The sequence below is a fragment of the Ochotona curzoniae genome, unplaced genomic scaffold, assembly GCF_017591425.1.
Source record: "Ochotona curzoniae isolate NIBS_2020 unplaced genomic scaffold, NIBS_Ocur_1.0 scaffold_1037, whole genome shotgun sequence".
NCBI lineage: Eukaryota > Metazoa > Chordata > Mammalia > Lagomorpha > Ochotonidae > Ochotona > Ochotona curzoniae.
The window spans coordinates 32700961-32722069 of NW_024467083.1; the positions used below are offsets into that span (position 1 = coordinate 32700961).

The 21109-nt window shown below is 53.1% G+C and overlaps 1 protein-coding gene across 1 annotated transcript in view; it reads left to right on the plus strand.

Annotated features, from left to right (window-relative positions):
* The window catches only part of IL6R (interleukin 6 receptor), a 49208-nt gene extending 31724 nt beyond the window's left edge, over window positions 1-17484 (plus strand). Inside the window, exons 7-10 of the mRNA XM_040998996.1 lie at window positions 7908-7945; window positions 8856-8922; window positions 11056-11149; window positions 13938-17484. Of these exons, the coding sequence (XP_040854930.1) occupies window positions 7908-7945; window positions 8856-8922; window positions 11056-11149; window positions 13938-14190 (452 nt within the window). The 3' untranslated portion in view covers window positions 14191-17484. The remainder of the gene's footprint in view (window positions 1-7907; window positions 7946-8855; window positions 8923-11055; window positions 11150-13937) is intronic.
* The last annotated feature ends 3625 nt before the right edge of the window (window positions 17485-21109 follow it).

Below are 21109 nucleotides of genomic sequence, written 5' to 3' on the forward strand. Positions count from 1 at the left end.
AGCATCCTGCAGGCCACCTGGCACTGACCTGGCTGTGGCTCTTCGGGTTCATTGACAGCTGGAGGCACTGTTTATCTGAGCGCCCTGTGTGGGCTTTGCAGTGTTTGCGCTCACCTTGTGCTGGGGACATGTTCTAGGTGGACTCGGCACCTGTCTCACCTTTCTCCTCCCAGCTGCCCAGCTGACATCATCACGGGCACCTTCAGAATTGCTGTCTTGTTGGAAATTTTCCTCTTTTAGAAACTGTTGAATCGTGCTACAGTGCACCGTGGCCACCAAGAGACATGCTGTCCTCTGGCGTTGGGCATATTTGCATGGTTGTGTAACATTGTCCATCTGCACCTTGCAAAATGGAAACTCTGTTCTTTAAATACTGACTGCCTGTCCACTCACCCCATCCCCTCGCCCTTGGCAGCCATCATTCAGTTTTCTGCTTCTGAGCTTTTTTTTTTTTTTTTTTTTTTTAAGATGGAATTGTTTATTTGAAAGACATACTGACGGGATGGCGGTAGGGGGAGATTTTCCATTGCTAGTTCATTTCTTTTTTTGTTGTTATTATTTTATTTTTATAATCTTTACATAGTTGATTAGGGCACAAAGAGTCAAGGACTACAAGAAAGTGGGTAAGACCATTGTTTCCACATTTTCTCTCTCTCTCTCAAAGAAGTAAAGATAGCTCAAGTGTTTGGGTACCTGCACCCATGTGGGTAAGGGGGAAGATAAAGGGAGAAGCCTCACTCATCCTCCCACCTGTCCCAGGGTCCCTGATGTGGGGCATGCTCCAAGAGCACTGCTCAAGTGGTTTTGATAGCTCGACAGCTCTGACTTGATGCCAATCTCACCATTCCAAGCACAATGAAATCTCTCCAGAATCCACTAGCTGACTAGTTCATTTCTTAAATAGCTGTAATAGCCAGGTCTTGATCAGGGCTGAAGTTAGGTGCCCAAAACTGCATCAGGATCTCCCAGATGGGTGGCAGGTGCTGAAGAAATGGGTCCATCTTCTGCTGCTGTGGCTGGCACATTATTAGTAGGGAGCTGGATTATAAGTGGAGTGACCAGGACTCAAACTGGTGCCCTGAGATGGAATGGGGGTGTCCTGAGTGGTGGACATTCTCTGCGCCAAAGTTCTCATGCCTCCGTGAGTTGAACAATTGCAAGTTCATCAGATAAGTGGCCTTTGGTGACTGGCTTATTTTATTTTGCGTGTCTTTAAGATTTATTCTTGTAGCAATGTAGCAGGATTTCCTCTGTGTTTAAGGCTAGATACTATTCCGTTACAGAGAGGTACCACTTTTTGTTTATCCACTTAGCTGTTGATAGACACCTGGGTTGATTCCATCTTTCTTTTTGTTTTTAGGATTTATCTATTTCTTTGAAAGTTAAAGTGTGTGTGTGAGAGAGAGGTCTTCCAAGTGATGGCCAAGGCCAGGCCTGGGTTAGATTGAAGTCAGAATCTAGGAGCTTCATCTGGGTCTCCCACATGGGTGCAGTTACCCAAACACTTGAGCTATCTTTACTGCTTTTCTCAAGCCACTGCCAGGGAGCTGAATGGAAAATGGAGCAGCTGGGACATAAGTCAGCAGCCATATGAAATGCTGGCATCATAGACAGAACTGCTATGCTGTGGCCCCAGCTGCTGTTCCCCCTGGCTGTTGTGAATAAGGCCTCTTTGGACACAGCTGCACAAGTATCTGTTTGGACCCCTGGTTTCAGTTCTTTTGTGTTTATACCAAGAAGTGAAATTATTGTATCATGTGGTAATTCTCTTTTTAAAAGGAAAAAAAAAACTGTTTATTTGAAATGTGGGGTTACAGAGAGAAGGAGAGCTGGAGAGAAATCTTCCATCTACTGGTTCACTCCCCAAATGTCTGCAATGTCTGGGGGTGGGCCAGGCCAGAGCCAGCAACCAAGAGCTTCATCCGGGTCTCCCACAAGGTTGCAGAGGTTCAAACTTGAGTCATCCTCCATTGCTTTTTCCAGGCTGTTTAGCAGGGAGCTGGATGGGAAGTGGAGCCTCTGTGATTTGAATCTTTGCACATACGGGATAGTAACACTGCAGGAGGCAGCTGGACTTGTTACACCACAGTGCAGGCCTCAGTCATTTTATTTTGCTTTAAAAAAAAAAGATTTATGTATTTTTATTAGAAAGTCAAATAATACAGAGAGGAGGAGTGACAGAGAGGAAGATTTTCCATTTGCTAGCCCACTCCCCAAGTGGCTACAACAGCTGGAGCTGAGCTGATCCAATGCAGGAGCCAGGAGCTTCTTTCAGGTCTCCCATGTGGGTGCAAGGTCCCAACCCCTTGGGTCGACCTTGATTGCCTTCCCAGGCCACAGGCAGGGAATTGGGACAAGAACTGGTGCCCACATGGGATCCTGGCATGTGCAAGGTGAGGACTTTAGCCATTAGGCTACCACATGAGGCCACTATTTGTTTGAAAACATTATTTATTTGTGTCTACTTGAAAGGCAGAGATGAGAGACAGAGAAAGAGAGAGAGAGAGATCTTCCACCCAAAGGCTGGACCAGGTTGAAGCCAGGAGCCAGGCATGTCATCCCAGTCTCCCACTGGGTGGGTGGCAGGGGCTCAGGCACTTGAGCCATCCCCTGCTGTTTCTCAGGTCGCATGAGCAGGACACTGGATGGATGTGGGACCCAAAGTGACACCCTAATAGGAGATGTTGGTGTCTCAAGCAGCGGCTTAGCAGGCTGCCATGTGCCTTGCAGCACTGGAGGTGGTTCAGGCTCTGAGTCGTTGAGGAACCACGTGCTGTTTTCCATGACAGCTGCACCATTTGAAGTCCCCACCGGAGTGCAAAGAGCTTCCCACTTTCTCCCTGTCCCCGCCTACACTTGCTGTTTCCCATTTTGGGGGGTACAGCCGTCCTCCTGCATAGGAAGTATGGCCTCCCTGCGGTTTAGAGTTGCATTTCCTTGATGATCTGAGGCGCTGTGTGTTTTTCCAGTGCTTTTTGGCCCCTCGTGTGTCTTTTTTTAGAGAAACGTCTTTTTGAGCAGGAAGCTCTTTCTCACGGGGGCCCAGCTCCAGCCTCGTTGGCTCTCTCCCTGCCTTCTGCTGTGTGGGTGGTGCCCGTCTGTACCAGGTACAGGTGGCTGAGGCCCTGCCCTCTGACTGGCTGTGGCCAGCAAGGCCAGGCCATCACCTTGGCAGTGGTGGCAGGGGTTCAGCAAGACTGGGCGGAGGACAGGGCTGCCGTGGGTCTCCCTGGGTGCACACATACTGAGTCTGGAGGTCTCAGAAGTCCCCCTGCTGAGGAGGGGGACTGCACACTCTGTTCTTTTCACTCCTCCCATCGACCCCAAGCATGGGAGTCATGTTGGATGCAGTGCTAGAGATCTGTGTCTGCCTGGGGTGTGGAGTACCCTGGGGCCAGGCCGGGGTCCCTGCAGGTGGCTGGATTCCCCTGCCCCACCCAGTGGCTGTTTCCCTAAATCTTTTGGCCAATCAAGGGCTTCTCTCCCCTCTTCTTCTTGATCCCATGGGGTGGGACTTTTCCCAAGTGCTTCCTCCAACCCTGCAGCATTGAAGTCCCGTCCCTCACCCTCACCCCGGCTGCCACCCTGTTCTCTCCCACTCGCCGCAGGGCACTGCTGTGGGGTCTGGTGACTGGGGAAGCACCTGAGCCCCCACTGGCTTTTGTCAACTGGGAACAAAAATGCCCGTCTGCTGAAAAACCCCAAAAGCAGAATACCTACCTCCTTGGAGGACAAGGTGCAGTGAAATGGGAATGAGCAGCCCACAGCCAGGTGTGGGACAAGCATACGGATGAGGTTGGCCTCGCCGCTTCCCACCTGTGACTGTCCCTGACCTGGCCCTTGGGTACTGGGTTCCTGCCTTCACTCTATCTAGACATACTCCTATGCACTGAGCAGCTGGCGTGACCCAAACAAATCCATAGTAATTCCTCACAGACCTCCCCCTGTCCCTGTCCCCATGATCCTTGTCCAGTGAAGGGCACTGTCACCAGCCAGCTGCTATAGCCTCCTTTGGTGCAAGCTCTTGTCCCAGCGTCCCAGGCTCTTGCAGGGCATGCTCCCAGCTCTTCTCCAGCCCTTGCTAAGCAAGGACCCTGGCAGGCATCCTCCATGTTCCTGCCACAGAGTCTGAGTGCCTGGCTCTGGCTGACGGCTTCAGCTCCTGTTGCTCCTGGGGTGGACAAGCTCAGGAGCTTAAACCACCGGCTGGGCACTGGGCCTTCGGCTGCCCTGCTGGCCTTCTCCCTATGCCAGGTTCTCTCTCTGTACTTGGAGCTCGCCCAGGCCCCTCCCCTCCCACCGCTGAACTGAAGCCCAGCCCAGCCCTCTGCACATGGGTCCCCGCCCTCTCCCACCCCTGCATCACCCTCCCTCCCCCAGCCCTACCGGCAGACCTCCAAAGTTCACAGACTTCAGGGTTTGCAAGAATTTGGGGGGTCAGACAGGATGGTCGATTTGAATTTTTGCTAGACACATGAAATGAAGTGAGTGACTAAACAATGATAGCCACTTGCCCTGTTATTTCGTACAAGATCCCTGCTCTTCAAGCCCCTACGGGACAGGGAGTAGGCAGGCATGTGCGCGGTGGCCTGACTCCCAGGGAGACCCACACAGCCCCTGTGCAGGAACTGCTCCGGCCTCACTGTGCCTTGCCCTGCAGGGAAGGGTAGGCTGAGCAGAGGGGAGTCTGTGCTGCTCGGGGTTCTGTGCCAGTGGGGTGGCAGAGATTAGCCCCTTTGGCTAGTGGCTTAAATGTTATGCCAAAAGGCGAGAAGGGGCTGGAAGGAGCTGCCAGTCAAGCTCACTGCTTCCTCCTCTCTGCCTGGGAGGCTCCAGCTCCGTGGTTCATGTCAGCCCATCCTGTTTTTCTTCTCTGCTCTTCACCCTGAGTTCTGCCCAGTAGGCCGCAGTAGGTTAACTGAGGCTGTAGAAGGCAGTCTGCTGGTGGTGGGGGAGGTGTAGTATATAGATCATTGCTGGGGACACCCACACTTCCTGTCACAGCACCCGATCCAAGTCCTAGCTACTCTGATGACACTCCAGCTCCCTGCGAATGCACACCTGGGCAGGCAGGACAGGAGAGCTCTAGGACTTGTGTCCCTGCCACCCACATGGGAGATCCGGTTGGAGTTTCAGGCTCTTAGCTTTAACCAGGCCCTCCCTGGCTCTTAGGGCCTGTGAGGAATGAACCAGGGAATGGAGGATCTCATTCCCCGCCTGTCTGCCTTTCAAATAAAATGAAAATAAATAAATAAAATTGTCTTTACAGAGTCTTGTGGGTAAAAAAAAAAGTGTGTGTTCTCTAATCATTTTTTAAAAATATGTATTTGGTAGTGAGAGTGATAGAGAGAGAAGATTTACATACACCCTGTTTGGCTGTGACGACTGGGTTCGGCCAGCCAGGAGCCAGGAGCTTCTTCTACATCTCCCGCATGGTTACAGGGGACTAAGAATTTAGGCTATCTTCAGCTGCTTTCCCAGGGGCCTTAGCATGGAGCTGGATCAGAAGCAGAGCAGCCAGGACTTGAACTGGTACACAGAAGAAAGAGAATTTGGGTCCCTCCCGTGAGCTCTGGGTTCAGTTTGGGGCTCTCTTGCTATGCTGCCACAAATGAGTTGCTTTCCCTCTCTGGGAAAGGTGGCTACTTCCCTCATGCGGTCCAGTGCTGTGGGTGCGGTTCTGTCCCCTGCTCCGGAGGGCTTGCTCCTGGTAGAAATGTTTCCCTAGGTTGGGTGGGGTCACCCTCTCCTCCTCCACTCCCATGCGAGTCCCTCTTTAACCTACTCCTGGTTTAGGGAGAGGTTTTTTGGTTTGATTGTTTTAAGATGTATTTATTTGAAAGGCAGAGTTACAGAGACGGGAGAGACACAGAGAAATTCGGTCTGCTACTTCACTCTGCAAATGGCAGCAATGGTCAGGGCTGGGCCAGGCTGAAGCCAGGAACCCAGAGATTCTTCTGGGTCCTCCAGACAAATGTCCAAGCCCTTGGACCATCCTCTTCTACTTTTTCAAGTGCATCAGCAGGGAGTTGATTAGAAAGTGAAGCAGTGGGACTTGAACCAGTATCCATCTAGGATGTGGACTGTGCATATGGCCCCTTAGGAAAGTTTGTGCTCAGTGTGTAAACTAATTAAACTAATTGCTATTTGCAACTTCCTGATGGAAAAATGATGAGCTGACACGAAACTATTTTGAAAATCAGAGCCTTCCACCCGTGGCCTGTGGCAGCTTGGCGCCAGGTCCCTAGGGCCTGCTCTGGCCGTGGGCCATTTCTCTGTAGAAGCCTTGCTGCCTCGGAGGCAGGGAGCCCTGGGGAGCTTCCTGTACGTGTCCTTATGCTTCTGAGGCCTGCAAGATCCATCCAGCAAGATGAGAATGTGTTGCTATAAATGTCTCTTGGATGCACTTGTCTGAAAGGTTGAGAGACAGTGAGCTCTCCTGTTTGCTGGTTCACTTGTTAAATGTCCATGGTGGCCAGGACTGGGCTGGGACTGTGCCAAAAGCCTGGAATGCAGGCCAGGGCTCCCATGTGGCTCAGACGCAGCACTTAGTCACTGTTCCTGGGAGATGGGGGGAGGAGGGGTGGGAACATCTGCATGAACCACGAGCCTCAGTGAAGATGGATCCTGGAACTCTGGGGGTGGGGGTGTGTTATGTCTTAGCTTGTGACTAAAGCACCAGGCCAAATGCTCACCCTGTCATTTTTAACCTTTTTTCTTTTAATTGCAACAAGTGCATAAAAGGAAACTAAAATGGAGCTGGCATCGTGCAGTGAGTGAAACTGCTGCAATGCTGGTATCATATTGGAGTGCTGGTTGGAGTCCCGGCTGCTCTGCTTCCAATCTAGTTTCTTGTTAATGTGCCTGGGAAGGCAGGGGAAGATGGCCCAAGAATCTTGGGCTTGTCACTCACACTGGAGACCTAAGAACGTTCTGGGCTCCTGTCTGCAGCCTGGTCTAGCCCAGGCTACTGAGGCCATCGGCGAGTCAAGCAGCAAATGGAAGAGTGCTCGCTTGCTCTCTCTCTCTCTCTCTCTCTCTCTCTCTCTCCCTCCCTCCCACATCACTGTCTCTTTTTACATAAATAAATCTTTAAAAGGAAACAAGCTAGAATGTTAGTACTGCTTCTATCTGGTGCTGCATATCCTTCCGTTGTTTCTTTTTGTGTGCTTGTTACTCTGCAGTAAATAATGTTTAGCGATATTCCTATAGCTAAGCTGTCTGTGCTTTTCCTTATCTTGCATTTCTTTCTTTCTCTGTTTTTAAAAGGCTTATTTATTTTTATTAGAAAGGCAGATTCACAGAGAGAAGGAGAGACAGAGAGGAAAGATCTTCCGTCTGCTGATTCACTCCCCACATGGTTGCAGCAACCAGAGCTGAACTGATCCAAAGTCAGGAGTCTGGACTTCTTTTGGGTCTCACACATGGGTAGAGGGGCCCAAGCACTTGGGGCATCCTCTGCTGCTTTCCCAGGCCAGAGAACTGGATGGGAAGTGGAGCAACTGAGGAAGTGAACCAATGCCCATATGGGATGCATGCACTTGCAGGTAGATTAGGTTGTTGAGCCACCACACCAACCCCATGCTGCATTTTTCATATAATACATCTTCAGCAGTTTCCTGAAATATGCTTCTAAAGGTTGCATGGTATTTTGGACTGCCACGAGCAAGTGGAAGTTTTAGCAGGCCGAGGACAAATGTTTACTTCTGGGGTCACGTGGCGTGCTGTTCGAGTTGTTGCTATAAGTGCTCAAAGCATGACACGGCTTGGTCGTTCTTGTGTCTGGTTTCTCGTGCTTGATGGTTTGGTGTCTCCAGCTGTGGGAGACTTCATTTTGCTTCTGAACTGCCTCAGCCAGACCTCAACATCCACAAAGCCCTAATAACGACTTCTCTTTCTATCTGCAGAACCCAGGAGCCCCCCAGCCATGTCCCCCTCCCCGGAGGTGAGTCCCTATTCTTATAGGTGGTGGAGGGTAGCAATGCACAGAGGGTGTGTGGGTTGCTGCCTGGCAGGGTTTGATTTAACTTCTAGTCTTGCCACTTGCTGGAGAAGTGCCCATGGTGAGTGACAGGTCCTTTCTGGGCCTCTGGAGAAAGGGGGAGGAGCTGCTGTTTTGCCCTGGCCCGTCCTGTGTGGGAGAGCCCTGACCTGGCCCACAGACGTCCCCTGTGACTCGTGACTACCATGCGGTCTCAAGCTCTCTGGGTTGTGTTGATGACTTGGTCTGAGTCACCCTTCCCTTGGATCCGTGTCTCCCCACCGCCTGTGCATTTGCTGGAAAGAAGATTACTCTGAAGTTGTTAACACATCCCTGGAGTAATTCAATTGCCCATCCCGCTGTATTTCCTTCATTTTCTAAGCAGGAGGGTCCTTCTAAGGGTCCTTCATTTTCTAAGCAGGAGGCTCAGCCAGTCCAAGAGCTGGACTACTATAGGCCACTCCCAGCATGGTCTTGGGAGTGACCCTGGCCGAGCCCTTGGCCATGCCCCACTGGACTCCAAGTGTTGCATTCACCATCTCATTTAATTCCCATGCTAGTCCTTCCCGTGTTCATGCAGAAATCTATGCTCAGGTCTGCCAGAAGCTGGGGATGGAGCCAGGCTTCCAGTCCACACTTTGCCCAGCAGCAGTGGGACCTGGTCCCTTCCCTTGTGCCTGTAAGCTTCAGTGGGGGAGGGGGAAAGAAATGCCCACCTTGAGGCATCAGGGTGTGGATATAAATAGCAAGTGGCAGAAGTCAGATGCAGGCTGGCTCACCAAATAGAGCAGGGAACGCCTCCCCTGGGTCAGGAGGTCACGCCTGCCCCGGGTGGGGCCTGCAGACCAGACTTGTGACGGAGACTGTCTTTCAGGCCTCCTCTGCTGCTGATGACACCACTGAACTCACCGGAGAGCCTGAAGGCACCACCCACCTCCCAGGTAAGGAAGGATTCCAGATGGATTTTAATGCCTTCGCTTTCTCTGCAGAAAGTCCTTGGATATTTGGACAGGTCAGCTGGGGACCAGATAGCAGAGGGAGGTAGTGAGCTAAGAGGCAGGGGAACCCCAAGTCACATGGGGACTAGTCCCCAAGATGCATGACCAAATGGCCCACCACAGAAACAAAATGTGCAAGGTTTATTTATTTTTATTGGAAAGACAGATTTACAGACAGGAGAGACAGAGAGAGGTCTTCCTTCGCTGGTTTACTTCCCAAGTGGCCACAATAGCTGGAGCTGAGCTGATCTGAAACCAGGAGCTTTTTCCAGATCTCCCAAGTGGGTGCAGGGTCCTAAAGCACTGGGCCGTCCTCTACTGCTTTCCCAGGCCACAAGCAGGGAGCTGGCAGGGAAGTGGAGTGTCCAGGACAAGAACTGGTACCCATATGGGATCCCAGCACTGAATGGTGGAGGATTAACTTGAACCATCATGCTGGCCCTGAAATTGTGGTTTTCGGAGTCTTGGTTTTAGGACTTTTGATTTGCTAGACCTGAGGGTCCAGCAAAACTTACAAACACTGAAGTTCAGGAGGATCCTTGGGGCTGGGTAGGTGGACAGCACCATTTTGGAAGTCCTTGGCCTCATGACCCTCACCCAGACAGGTTCCTGCCAGCACCTGCTGCTGGCTGTCTGCTGCACTGGCCAGCGGTGGAGCCCTGCCCTGGTGCAGCGTATGCTGGCAGGATGCACCGGATGCAAGCCTGGGGCTGAGTTTGGCCCAGTTGAGGACTCACAGGGGCTAAAACCCACCCACCCCTGGCTTCTCGAGCAGGCTGTGTCAAAGAGCACACTTGGAATTATCATGAAGGAGGACCACACTTGCCAGATGGGGTTAGGGAGAGCCCAGCGGTGGGTAGAGAGCTGAGAGGGCTGGCGCACGACTCGCGCTCTGCTTAGGTGGCGGGGTCCCCCTGCAACCCTGGAAACCCCAAGCCGAACATGTCCAAAAGAGAAGCTCAGCATCTTCCCACTTCCCAACCCAGATTGGTTCTGGTTGCTTCTTGATGGGGCAAAAGAGTGAAAGTTCCAGCAGAGGCCGAGTCTCGCAGGGGCGCCCCAGCAGTCATGTTGTCTCATCCTATGTCCATCTTTGGGACCTTGCCTCCCCTCCCCTTGCCTGCTGGCTCTGCATCTGCCAGGCTGCCTCCTTGACCAAACTATCTCCCTATCCAGATGTCTCGGGCCCTTTGCACCGACTGCTGGAACACTCTTCCTCTGGCCTCAGCTTGGCCAGGTTTCCATTCAAATTCTTCCTGCTCGGAAAGCCCTGTCCCACTCCCACCCCCTCGCATCTCCCAGCACCCCCTCCCCAGTGTCCTTTCCCCATGCTTTGGGCTTCTGAGTCTGTCTGAGGCCTCGAGCAAAGCTGGGTACACAGCAGGCACTTGGTAGGAAGAGACAGACATTTAAAAAAAAAAAAAAAAGCAAGCAGACGAATTCTAATAAGGGTGTGAGCCAAGTCTCCAACTTTCTCCAGCACCTCGCCCCTTTGAGCCGGATCACTTCTCTTGCCAAGTGACAGATGGATTCCTGTCTGCTCACGCCGCTGCTGGCAGCCGCCCTCTGGAGTCAGCCGTGGCTAGGAAATGGGGAACTCCGATGGGTGGTGATCAGTGGAGCCACTTCTTTCTCCAAGGATGGGATCCTTGGGGCTTGTACTTTTCCTAAAGATTGATTGGTTTGAAAGGCAGTGTGTCATACCCCACCCCCACACATACACAGAACAAGCAATTTCCATCCACTGGTTTATTTCCTAAATGTCTGCCATAGCCAGGGCTGGGCCAGGCCAAAACCAGGAGCCAGGAGGGCCATCCGGGTCACCCACATAGGTACAAGAACCCAAGCACTTGGGCCATCCTCTGTGCCCGAATGGGTATTAGAACAGATAGGACTCAAACTGGTGCCCGTATGGTATGCCAGCACCACAGACAGCTGTTTCCCATGCAGTGCTACGATACCACTGTCCCCCAGGGCTTTGGGTGGCACCTGTTAAGTGGCTTTCTGATTTTCCTTTTTCTACCATGCCCCTTTCTCCTCTTGCTGCTCACTCTTCTGCTTTTTTTCGCCCTTCAGATGATGATTCCTCACCCATCCCACTGTCCACCTTCCTGGTGGCTGGAGGAAGCCTGGCCTTCGGAATTCTCCTCGGCACTGGCCTTGTTCTGAGGTGAGATGGGTCCTGGAAGCTGCCCTGAGGTGTTGCCTTGCCCCTGGCTGAGCTCCCCGTGGCCCACTGTGCAGGGCGCACGCCCATCCACTCACCTGCTTGGCCACAAAGGAGCACTCGCCCAGCACACATGACATCCAGTGTTGCTCAGGGGCTGCAGGGGCATAGTGAGGAGGCGGCAGGGGCAGCGTAGCTGTTGTCTAACTCAGGCCCTGAGAGGTGGTGAGCAGTGTGGCGAGCAGCCGGTGTGGCCACAGAAGTGAAGGAAGGAGAAGAGCTGGTCTGGATAAGGAGAAGCCCAGAGTGCCATACAATTGAGTGTGTGAGTGTATGTGCACGTTCATGTGAGCATGCATGTGTGGACATGTGTGCGTATACGCACACACGGATGCATGCAGGACATGCAGGTGCATGTGTGTGCGTGCAGGTGTGTGCGCAGCAGGGCTGGGCAGGGCAGTTAGGACTGCACAGAGAGGTAAAGGGCTCTCGGGCTGCACCACAGCGCTGGCCTCAGCCACTCACTGTTAAACTAAAACAGACATACAGCAAGTACTTATGGCACAAATGCACAGCCCTGTGAACTTGATCAAAGGGAACGCATCCAAGCAGCCAGCATCAGGGCCAGAACATTGGAGGCTTAGAGGACATTCCTCTCCTCACCCCTGTGGTTTCTTGTTGTTTTCACGGAGCCGTGATTATTCTGGATCCACAGCTCTGCACTCTGCCTTGTAAGTGTAGTATCAGTAAACATCACTTCTATTAACTTGATTTTGCTACTCAGTTGGCTATTACCCAAGTTCACTTAACCAACTTCTTACTCTTGGGTGTTGTTTTGCGATTTTTTTCTTAATTTATTTATATTTTAAAGGTAAAGTTACAGAGAGAGAAAGACACAGGAAGAGATCTTCCTTCTGCTGCTTCACTCCCCGAATAGCCACAATAGCTGGAACTGGATTGGTCTGAATCCAGGAGCCAGGAGCCTTCTCTGGGTCTCTCATGAAAGTGCAGAGGTCCATGCATTTGAGTCAACCTCCACTGCCTTCCAAGGCCATTAACAGGGAGCTGGGATGGGAGTGGAGCAGTGGGAATACAAACCTGTGCTTCTATGGGATGCTGGCGCCACAGGCTGAGGCTTAGCCTACACCAAGGAACTAGCCTTTGTTTTGGTTTTATAAACAATGTTGAGTTGAAACTGTGTGTGTGTGTGTGTACGTACCTGAAGTTTCCCCCGTGGCTGTGAGGTTTCTGCCAGGTATATCCTCGGGAGCTGGGTTCCTGGGCCAGTCTCTGTGTTGTTATCCACAGAGCAATGAGTGTTTTTACAAGGGGCACCTCCCTCCAAGCACACAGCTCCAGTAAGCACCCCCGCTGGGCCCTGTGCCCATGCCCCATCCTAGGCTGCTGCCCTCAGTGAGGCCCTGTGGAGTGTTTGTTTCATTTGAAGAGCAGGCCTAGGGCCAGCACAGCTCTGGAGCCAGCCATCCGTTCTTTCTGCTAACAAGGACAGGAATAGCCTGCCGATCTCCAAAGACATCCAAGGAAAAGCTCCGGATCTGATTTTTGACCTTGGCTTCCCCTCGTCTGTCATGGCCCTTCCTGGAGTAGCTGCCACATGAGGGGGATCCGGGGGACCACCTGGGGACCACCTTGCCCCTGCTCTGGGGTTGGCGGGGAGCGAGTGGGAGGAGTGCCTCTACCCCTAAGGCACCACAGCTCAGCGGCAGTGGCGACAGTGGCCCCTTCGGGAAGGAGACGAGACTGTTCCTTTGAAGATGGATGACATCTTCCTTTCTGATCTGTCAAGTGACTTCTCAGTGACTCCAGCCGTGGGCTGCGGGGGGAGGCCGCGAGGGGAGCTGCCCTCACAGCGATGCCTATCTCCTTCCTGTTTGTCAGCTTTCCTGCCAATGAGTCAGGCTTGGCTGATGGCGCCCCCAGCCCGGCTCTTGGGAACTGACCCCAGCGGGTGGGCTGTGGACCTGCCCAGAGATGTGGGGACAGTTGGCATGGCAGGGCGGGGGGCTGGCACCAGGTGGCCATCACAGATGACAGTTCACCGCCAAGTCCAAGCCCCATGGGCAGCCCACTTTGCTTCCTCACTTTTCTCACCCTCTCTCATTTTTAAATTATTTATTGTGTTTTGCAGAGTGACAGAAAGAGGGAGGGAGGGAGGGAGAGAGAGATCTTCCATCCATGGGTTCACTCCCCAAATGGCTGCACCAGCCAAAGGAGGGGCCAGGTCAAAGCCAGGAGCTGGGAACACCAGCTGGCTCCCAAGTTGGTGCAGGAACCCAAAGACCCAGGACATCTTTCTGCTGCTTTTCCAAGCGCATTAGTAGAGAGCTGGATGGGTCACAGAGCAGCCAGAACTCAAGCCGGCCCTCTAATATGGGATGCCATGGTTTTACCCTCTAAGCCACAACACTGCTTCCCACCCACCCCCACCTACTCCCCACTTTTAAACAAATGGATTTGGGGCTGCTGTTGTGCTCCTGTTGAGCCGCTCAGCAGCAGGACAAATGAGGGACCTGTTGAGTGACTTTGGTCCACTCACAGACAGTTGGGGTGTGCCTCAGTTTTCCCACTTGGAGGCTGGACCAGCTGCACACACCTGTTTTCTGGGGGTGTTTTGGAAGCACCACGTCTTCAGAGCAGCCCTGTTGACCACAGCTGATGGGGTAGCTGTTTGTCACCCCCTGGGGCTGAGGCCTGAGTACCAGTTGGTGGTGGGGTTCTTGGGGCCTCATCATGGAGTACTAACCCTCCTGTGGTTTGTCTGTGTGTGAAGGTTCAGGAAGGCTTGGAAGCTGCGTGCGCTGAAGGAAGGCAAGACAGCCATGCACCCACCGTACGCGCTGGGGCAGCTGGTCCCTGAAAGGCCCAGGCCCATTGCCGTGCTGGTACCCCTCATCTCCCCACCCGTGTCCCCCAGCAGCCTCGGCTCTGACAACACCTCGGGCCCCAGCCGCCCGGATGCCATGGCCAGCTGCGTCCAGAGCCCTTATGACATCAGCAACAAAGACTACTTCTTCCCCAGATAGCTGTGGACGGCGCCGGGCACAGTCCCTCCTCCTCTCGGTCAGCTCATCTTGGGGATTCCAATGTTATAGATTTGCTGCACTGGTCAGCAAGCGTCTGCTTGCCACAGCTCTTCAGCAGGTGCCAATGCACTTCATTCAAATGCCTTCATGTGCCCATGCTCCGCTTCACAGTGTGGCCAGGGGCTGGAATGAGCTCACAGACTGCACTGGAGATCTGCCTGGCTTGGACTCTGGGTGGGCAGGGGCTGCTGGTGGCCCCTAGCTGGCTCCAGACCGAGGAGAGGGGGAAGAGGATGTGGGTCTGCATCCAGGGCCCCACCTCCCTGACCACACAGCTCCTCGCCAGCTGCTCAGAATTTGCCTCCAGCTCAGACGCCTGGAACCCACGTGCCTTCGCTGTATCAAGACAGCTTTTCCTTCAGCCTCCCCCGCAGGGAGGAGAATGTTTTTTCTTCTGCTCTTTCTCCCCTACACTTGAAGAACAGCTGGTGAGGAGTGGGGGCGGGGGTAGGGAGACAGGGTGGAGGGGAGCCATACTTTCTCAGGGCCTGATGGTTCTAAAGGGAATGACAATCAGCTTCTTAGTAGCCTCTTGCTCAATGTGAATGGCAGGAATCGGGAGCAGCCTCGTGGGGGTTGATCTCCCTTCAGTACTCAGGACTTGCAGGGTTACCAGGGTGCCCTGGAGCAATGGGGGTGACACTGGCCTCCAACAAGCCTTATCCTTGGTCCATGGTCCTCCATGTACCCGGACAAGGAAGAATGGTCCACGATGGGCTCCAGAGGGGCTCACCCTCCAGCTTCCATTAACTCCACTGCCATGGCAGAGCCTGCAGGAGAGGACTAAGGAACTGGGCAAGAATGTGTTTCCATAAAGCCTGCTAATGATTTTCTCCGGACAGGCTGGGGGAGACCCGGGTCTGAATGAATGCTCGTGGGCACGGGGTGTGGGGTGGGAGTCAGAAGCAGCTTGGGAGCCCCAAGCCAAGATCTTGTTTCATTCTGTCATCCTATTTTGTCTTAAAATGTGAAAAACAGCCGGGTGCTTCTCTCCGGTAAGGAGGAAGGGAGCCGGTGGCAGCTCCTGCAGGTGACGGCCACTGGAGGGTGGGGGCCCTGCCGTGACACAGGCGTCCCTCCCTCCAGACAAGGGCCCTAGGAATTCCCCAGCTCGAGGGCCATTCAAAAGCCCCTTCTTAGGGGCCTTCCTGTTTGTATTTGGTTCCTCAGCAGGCAGCTTGGACCAGGGCAGTGACTCCCCACGGGGCTTTTATCTGGACTTTGGGAGTACAAGATGGCTGCAGCTTATTCACCCTGGGGAGCTGTATTTTACACAGGTCTTGCCACCTTGGGATCCACATTTACCAGACCACACAAGCTTTGCAAAAAAAAAAAAAAAACCAACCAAAACCCACACACACACACACACACACACACACACACACACACACACACACCCCAAGAAACCAGCCACCACTGCCAGGCAGGCAGCTGTGCTTTCCCTTGCCGCACTGCCAGCCGCAAACCACGGCTGTTTTCAAAGCCAGCCGTGGTTTTCTTGCTTGGCGCTGTCTGTCCATTTCAGACCCTGATGCTGCCTCGTGGCAATCAAAGCCAGACAAGTGTTTGTGAATTTTTACTTTTTTTTTTTTTTTCTTTTTCAAGTTTCCAGGACTTGAGAGTAACACACACACAAACACTGCTGTTACAGGGAAATGTTGAACGATACAAATTTACATGAGGACAGGTGAGCACGTGCCCACCTGTGGCCCTTCCCCGGGTCTTCCCCACGCGTCACGGCTCGGCTGAGCTGAGCTGGTGGGAGATGTGAAATGCACTGTTTCTGATGGGCTGTGCAGCCTCCAGCATGTTACTGCTTTCATTATGATTGTAAGGAAACTGATTGCTTTTATTATTTTTTTTTTTCCTTGTACTGGAGAGGGTTCTCCCCTCCCCCCCTTGTTTATAAGCTAAGCGTCAATGAAGGAAAAGCTCTTGCTCCAAGCACACAGGGAAACACCAGGAACTTCCTCTGTTCCCCATTCTGATGTGGCTGAACCCCTGTCTCTGGCTCACTCACTGGTGTCTGCAGCACCCAACTGGTCCGTTCCTAACAGCCGGAGCCCTCAGCCGTGGAGGATGCTGGGACAGAGACCCCGTAGAGCATCCGCCCGAGGGGGCATGGAAGGCCGGTAGAATCATGTGGATGGGGTCCTGCCAGGGCAGCCACAGGTGATTGGAAATTCAGTACATCTGCTGCAGGCTCATTTTTTTAAGGTGATTTTTTCATAAGGCACATCAGTGAGATGATCAGTATCTGACGGTTCCCGCCTCTCTAGCCCCTGCTGGAAGAAGCAGCAGCAGCTGAACGAATGCTCACGGTGGAAAGAGAAGGGGTCATTGGTTCTCATAGCATTAATGGAATCTCTAGGACACATTTCAAGGGAGCAGAGTTTGATGTGTCTGGAGGGTTCGGCTGTGATGGGGCCTTGTTCGTGGGCGGCCTTGTTTGCCCACACCCTGAGCTCACCCTGGGTCCCTGCCATTCCCCTGCTGTGGTAAGGCCCATAGCTGCTGCTGGAGCTGCGGTGAGCAGGGCAGGTGGCAGCCCATCAAGGTGATGGCCACCGCCTGTGCAGCTGCCGCTGGATGCCCAGGCCTGGCTTGCTCGCTGGCCGGCTTTGGCGCTAAGCTACAGCAGCTTGTGGCTGATTCTTAGAGCTGACACCAGCTCCAGGGGTGTCTTACTGTGAAAGAGGCAGACACAACCTGTGATCCTGCGGGGCACAGCTTCCTCCACCCCCAGGCTTCCGGGAAGCAGGTGGCAGCTGGACTGCTGGAGAGGGCAGGTCCTCGAATCTCAGAGTCCATGCCACATGCTCTTGGACTGTCCTTTAAATGTCCTGCCAGCATTCTGTGTGTCCTCCATGTGACGGCGCCAGCTCCAGGAAGTTTTATGGCCGTTTAACAACGAATAAGGAACATCATCAATATGCTTGCAAGGCTGGGACTGGGGTGTTGTGGAGCAATGCTATCAGTGAGGGGAGAGAGGAAGAGAATCTTACTGGGTGGACATCATATCTGTTCAATAGAATACCTCAACTCTGTATTGTCTTTAGGAGAGAACTAGTTTGTTGTTGTTTTTAATCTATTTACCTGTAAGTGACTACCAAAGACAGATGTTTGTATATGGGGTGAAAGGTCAGTATATGTTTGTCTCAATTTTATATCAGCTATTTTTGCATTTAAAATGAAAGTTGTAAATATTTTAAATAAACGCTTTCTAAAAAGTCACTCTGCTTTGGGCATCTGGCTTGTGTAGAGGAGAGGCCTGCCGGACTCGCTCACAGGGGTTTGGAGTGAGACAGACCAAGCCATAGGGACGTTCTGGGAGGTCTGGGGGGCTCTGCCCAACGCAACAGTAAAGACTGCAGAGGAGAGGGAGAAGTTGGAGAAGGAAGTGATTTCTCTGGAAGCATTTTCCAAAGTGGATCCTGGGATTTCCCGAAGGAGTGTGTGTGCCGCTGCGCGTTCACCCTGACCTTGCTGGACCACCAAGGTTCTCTGTGCAGCTGGCCACTCACAGCTTCCAGGCAGATGGGGGCAGGCAGCCTCGGGACGCCGGGGCTGAGGAGGAGGAAGTCTGTCACTTGGGAAACTCAGACTGAAAGCGAAAGTAAGAGGCCGCCCTGGCTCTCTCCTCTCTCTGGTCGGAGGCACCAGACGTTCACCGTGCTGGGCGGCTGTGTGGACAGGGTCCAGGGGTGCAGGAGTGGCCACAGCGGCCAGGAAGGGGCAGGGCAGAGGGACCACTTCCTTGCCTGTTAGGGTGACATGGGGACAATACAGGGAACACATGTGGCAAGGAACATTCAGTTCCCAGATCAACATTTTTTAATTGAAAAGAGTTACAGAAACAAGGAAATAGAGGAAGAGATTGCTAGTCTGTTCCCCAAATGACTGCGACTGCCAGGGCAGGGCCAGGCTGAAGCCAGGAGCCAGGAGCTGCTTCTGAGCCTCCCACATGGGTGCAGGGGGCCCGTGGGTGCTCGAGCCATCCTCTGCTGCTTTCCCTGGCACTTCAGCAGGGAGCTGGATCTGAAGTGGAGCATCCAGAGCTCTGGCGCTAGGTCAGGTTCCTTGTCAACGGAGCCACACCTGTTCTACACGTCTGAAGGCCAGGCAGGCCAGGAGGCAGTGCTGGCCACCCTGTGGTGGCAGAGGTGTGCAGGTGCAAGGCCTGTAAACCATTCCAGGGCAGACTGCTGGGACCAAGCAGCCCAGGGCCCAGCATGTGGAGTCTGGGGCTTGAAACATGGCAAGTAGAGCAGCGAGCCCTGCCCCAACCTTCAAAACATCCCCTGGCTTCCTATGAAGGTCACGGTTGCCTTCACATGCATGTTGCTTAATAAAGAAACGAAACTTCCTTCCTCAGCCATGCCCTAGTTCGTTCTGAAACATGAGAAAAAGAGTGTTTTCAATAAAAGCGGGAAAGAGCACACAGGTGTGTTTCATCTTCAGCTAAGGGTGTTCCTGTTATGAAACTTGAAATTGGTTCAAAAGCTGCCGATGGGGCTGGTGTGGTGACGTGTAGACTAATCCTCCACTTGCAGCACCAGCATCCCATATGGGCCTTGGTTCAAATCCTGGCTCTTCCACTTCTGATCCAGCTCCCTGCTAATGGTCTGGGGAAGCAGCAGAGGATGGCTCAAGTCCTTGGACCCCTGCACCCACATGGGAGACCCAGAAAAAGCTCCTGGCTCCCGGCTTCAAATCAGCTCAGCTCCAACTATTTCTGCCTCTCAAAACAAAGTAAAACTAAACAAATTTTCTTAAAAATGTAAATAGCCGGAATATTGCGGAGCTACTCCTTGCAGGGTGTGCCCAAACGTTGCTTGCCTGCGAGCTGGTCCTGCCCTCACCTTCCCAGGCCTCTGGAGGTCACTTCCTATCTCCCCTCCTCCACCTTCGTTCTCTGCTGGACACTGCTGGTCTCTCTTGCTGACACCCTAGCCTGACATGTCCTCACTCCTGGAGGCAGCACAGCTTGTTGGTCATATGGGTCCAGTTGGGCCCCAGCTCCTCCCATGCCCACATTGGCACAGTGTGTGGCCCAGGCGGCTTCCCTTGAATGAATGCCACTCATGGTGTGGTGACTGTCCATTCTGAGCCAGGGGACGTGAAGGGATTTCCACAAAGGAGCACCACGTGAGTACTTTGAAGGGTGCTGGTCAGAGGCGGAACCAGACAGACTGCCTGAGCAAGCCAGATCATGCCTGCATGGCCCAGTGGCGCAGATGGGCCGAGATATGCCGATGAGGTTCAGTGCAGTGCTGTGTTTGAGGGGCTGCGGAAGGGAGGCTGGCTGCCCTAGCCCTTCCCTGGGTGTGCCAGCACTCGCCTTTCATGAGCTCAGCTTCTAACCCCTACTCACCCCCTGTGGGCATGACAAGTCCAGCGAGGGACCCAGGGCAGCTCCCCTTGGGTGGGGAGGCTGAGCTGCCCATCGCTCTAGCCCAGGAAGGGGCACATGACTGGGGGAGGGACTGTTGAGCAAGGCCCTTTGAGGTAAGTAGCAGATAAGACAGTCACAAATCCCAGGGCCAGGAGACACAGGTGTGGGGGCTCTGCCCACCTCCCCATTTGGTTGGATATCTCACAGCTTACTGACCTCAGACATGCGGGCCATGGCCAGTGCAAATACGTACCTCACGGCATCATTCGGATACAGAAGAGAATCCTGACTATAGAGCAGGTGGTGAGGGCCAGCAGGTGGTAGCCACTGTCATCCGCTGGTTCCAGGAGCCCCACTCCACCAAATGGCTCATGGTCTCCAAGGGGACCTGGGGGGCTGGTCAGTCCCCCTTTCCTGGGTGGTCAGTGCCCACAGTGGCTTGTGGCTGTAGCAGCCTACTTCCTGTTTGCAGTATCCAGCCCAGTGGACCTTACACATACACAGACACCTGACCTTCTCCTGACCGTGGACATGACTCACTGAGACACACACACTGTCCTGAAGCCTGTTTTATTTCTGGTTCTTTGCCACTGCCGTCGGAAGCTCTTTGGGGTCTTATTGCGTTTTGGAGGGTGTCCCATTAAAACTATAGAGCTAGAATCCATAAAGGGGCAGCCAGGAACGGGATTCTTTTTATTTTTTTTTTTTAAAGATTTATTTTATTTGAAGGTCACTTATACAGAGAGAAAGAGAGACAGAAAAAGATCTTCCGTCCGATGATTCACTCCCCAAGTGAGCACCGGCCGGTGCTGTGCTGATCCAAAGCCAGGAGCCAGGAGCTTCCTCCAGGTCTCCCACGCGGTGCAGGGTCCCAAGGCTTTGGGCCCATCCTTGACTGCTTTCTCAGGCCACAAGCAGGGAGCTGGATGGGAAAATGGGGCCTTTGGGATTAGAACCAGTGCCCATATGGGATCCTGGTGCATTCAAATTGAAGACTTTAGCCGCTAGGCCATGCTGCCGGGCCCCAGAAACGGGATTCTAATGCTTGGTTGCAATACCCTGGTCTCAGCCACTCTGTTGCGATCCAGCTCCCTGCTAATGCCCCCGGGAAAGCAGGCGCAGGATGGCCCAAAGGCTTGGGCCCTGCGTGCATGTGGGAGATCTGCGTGGGGTTCATGTCTTCTGGCTTCAACGTGGCCCGGCCCCAGCTATTGCAACCATTTGGGGAGTGAACCATTGGATGAAAGATCTCTGTCTCTCCCTCTTCCTCTAGCAGACTGCATTTCAAATAAATTTATCTTTTAATAATTTCTCATTCTTTATAATAAACTATTAACATGCAGCTTCCTATTTCACTGTAAGCCATTTTCCTTTCCTTTGTTTGTTTATTAAAGTGCTTTCCCTCTAGTTCAGTCCCCAAATGCCTGCCACAAGTGGGGGCTGGCCCAGGCTAAAGGCGGGAGC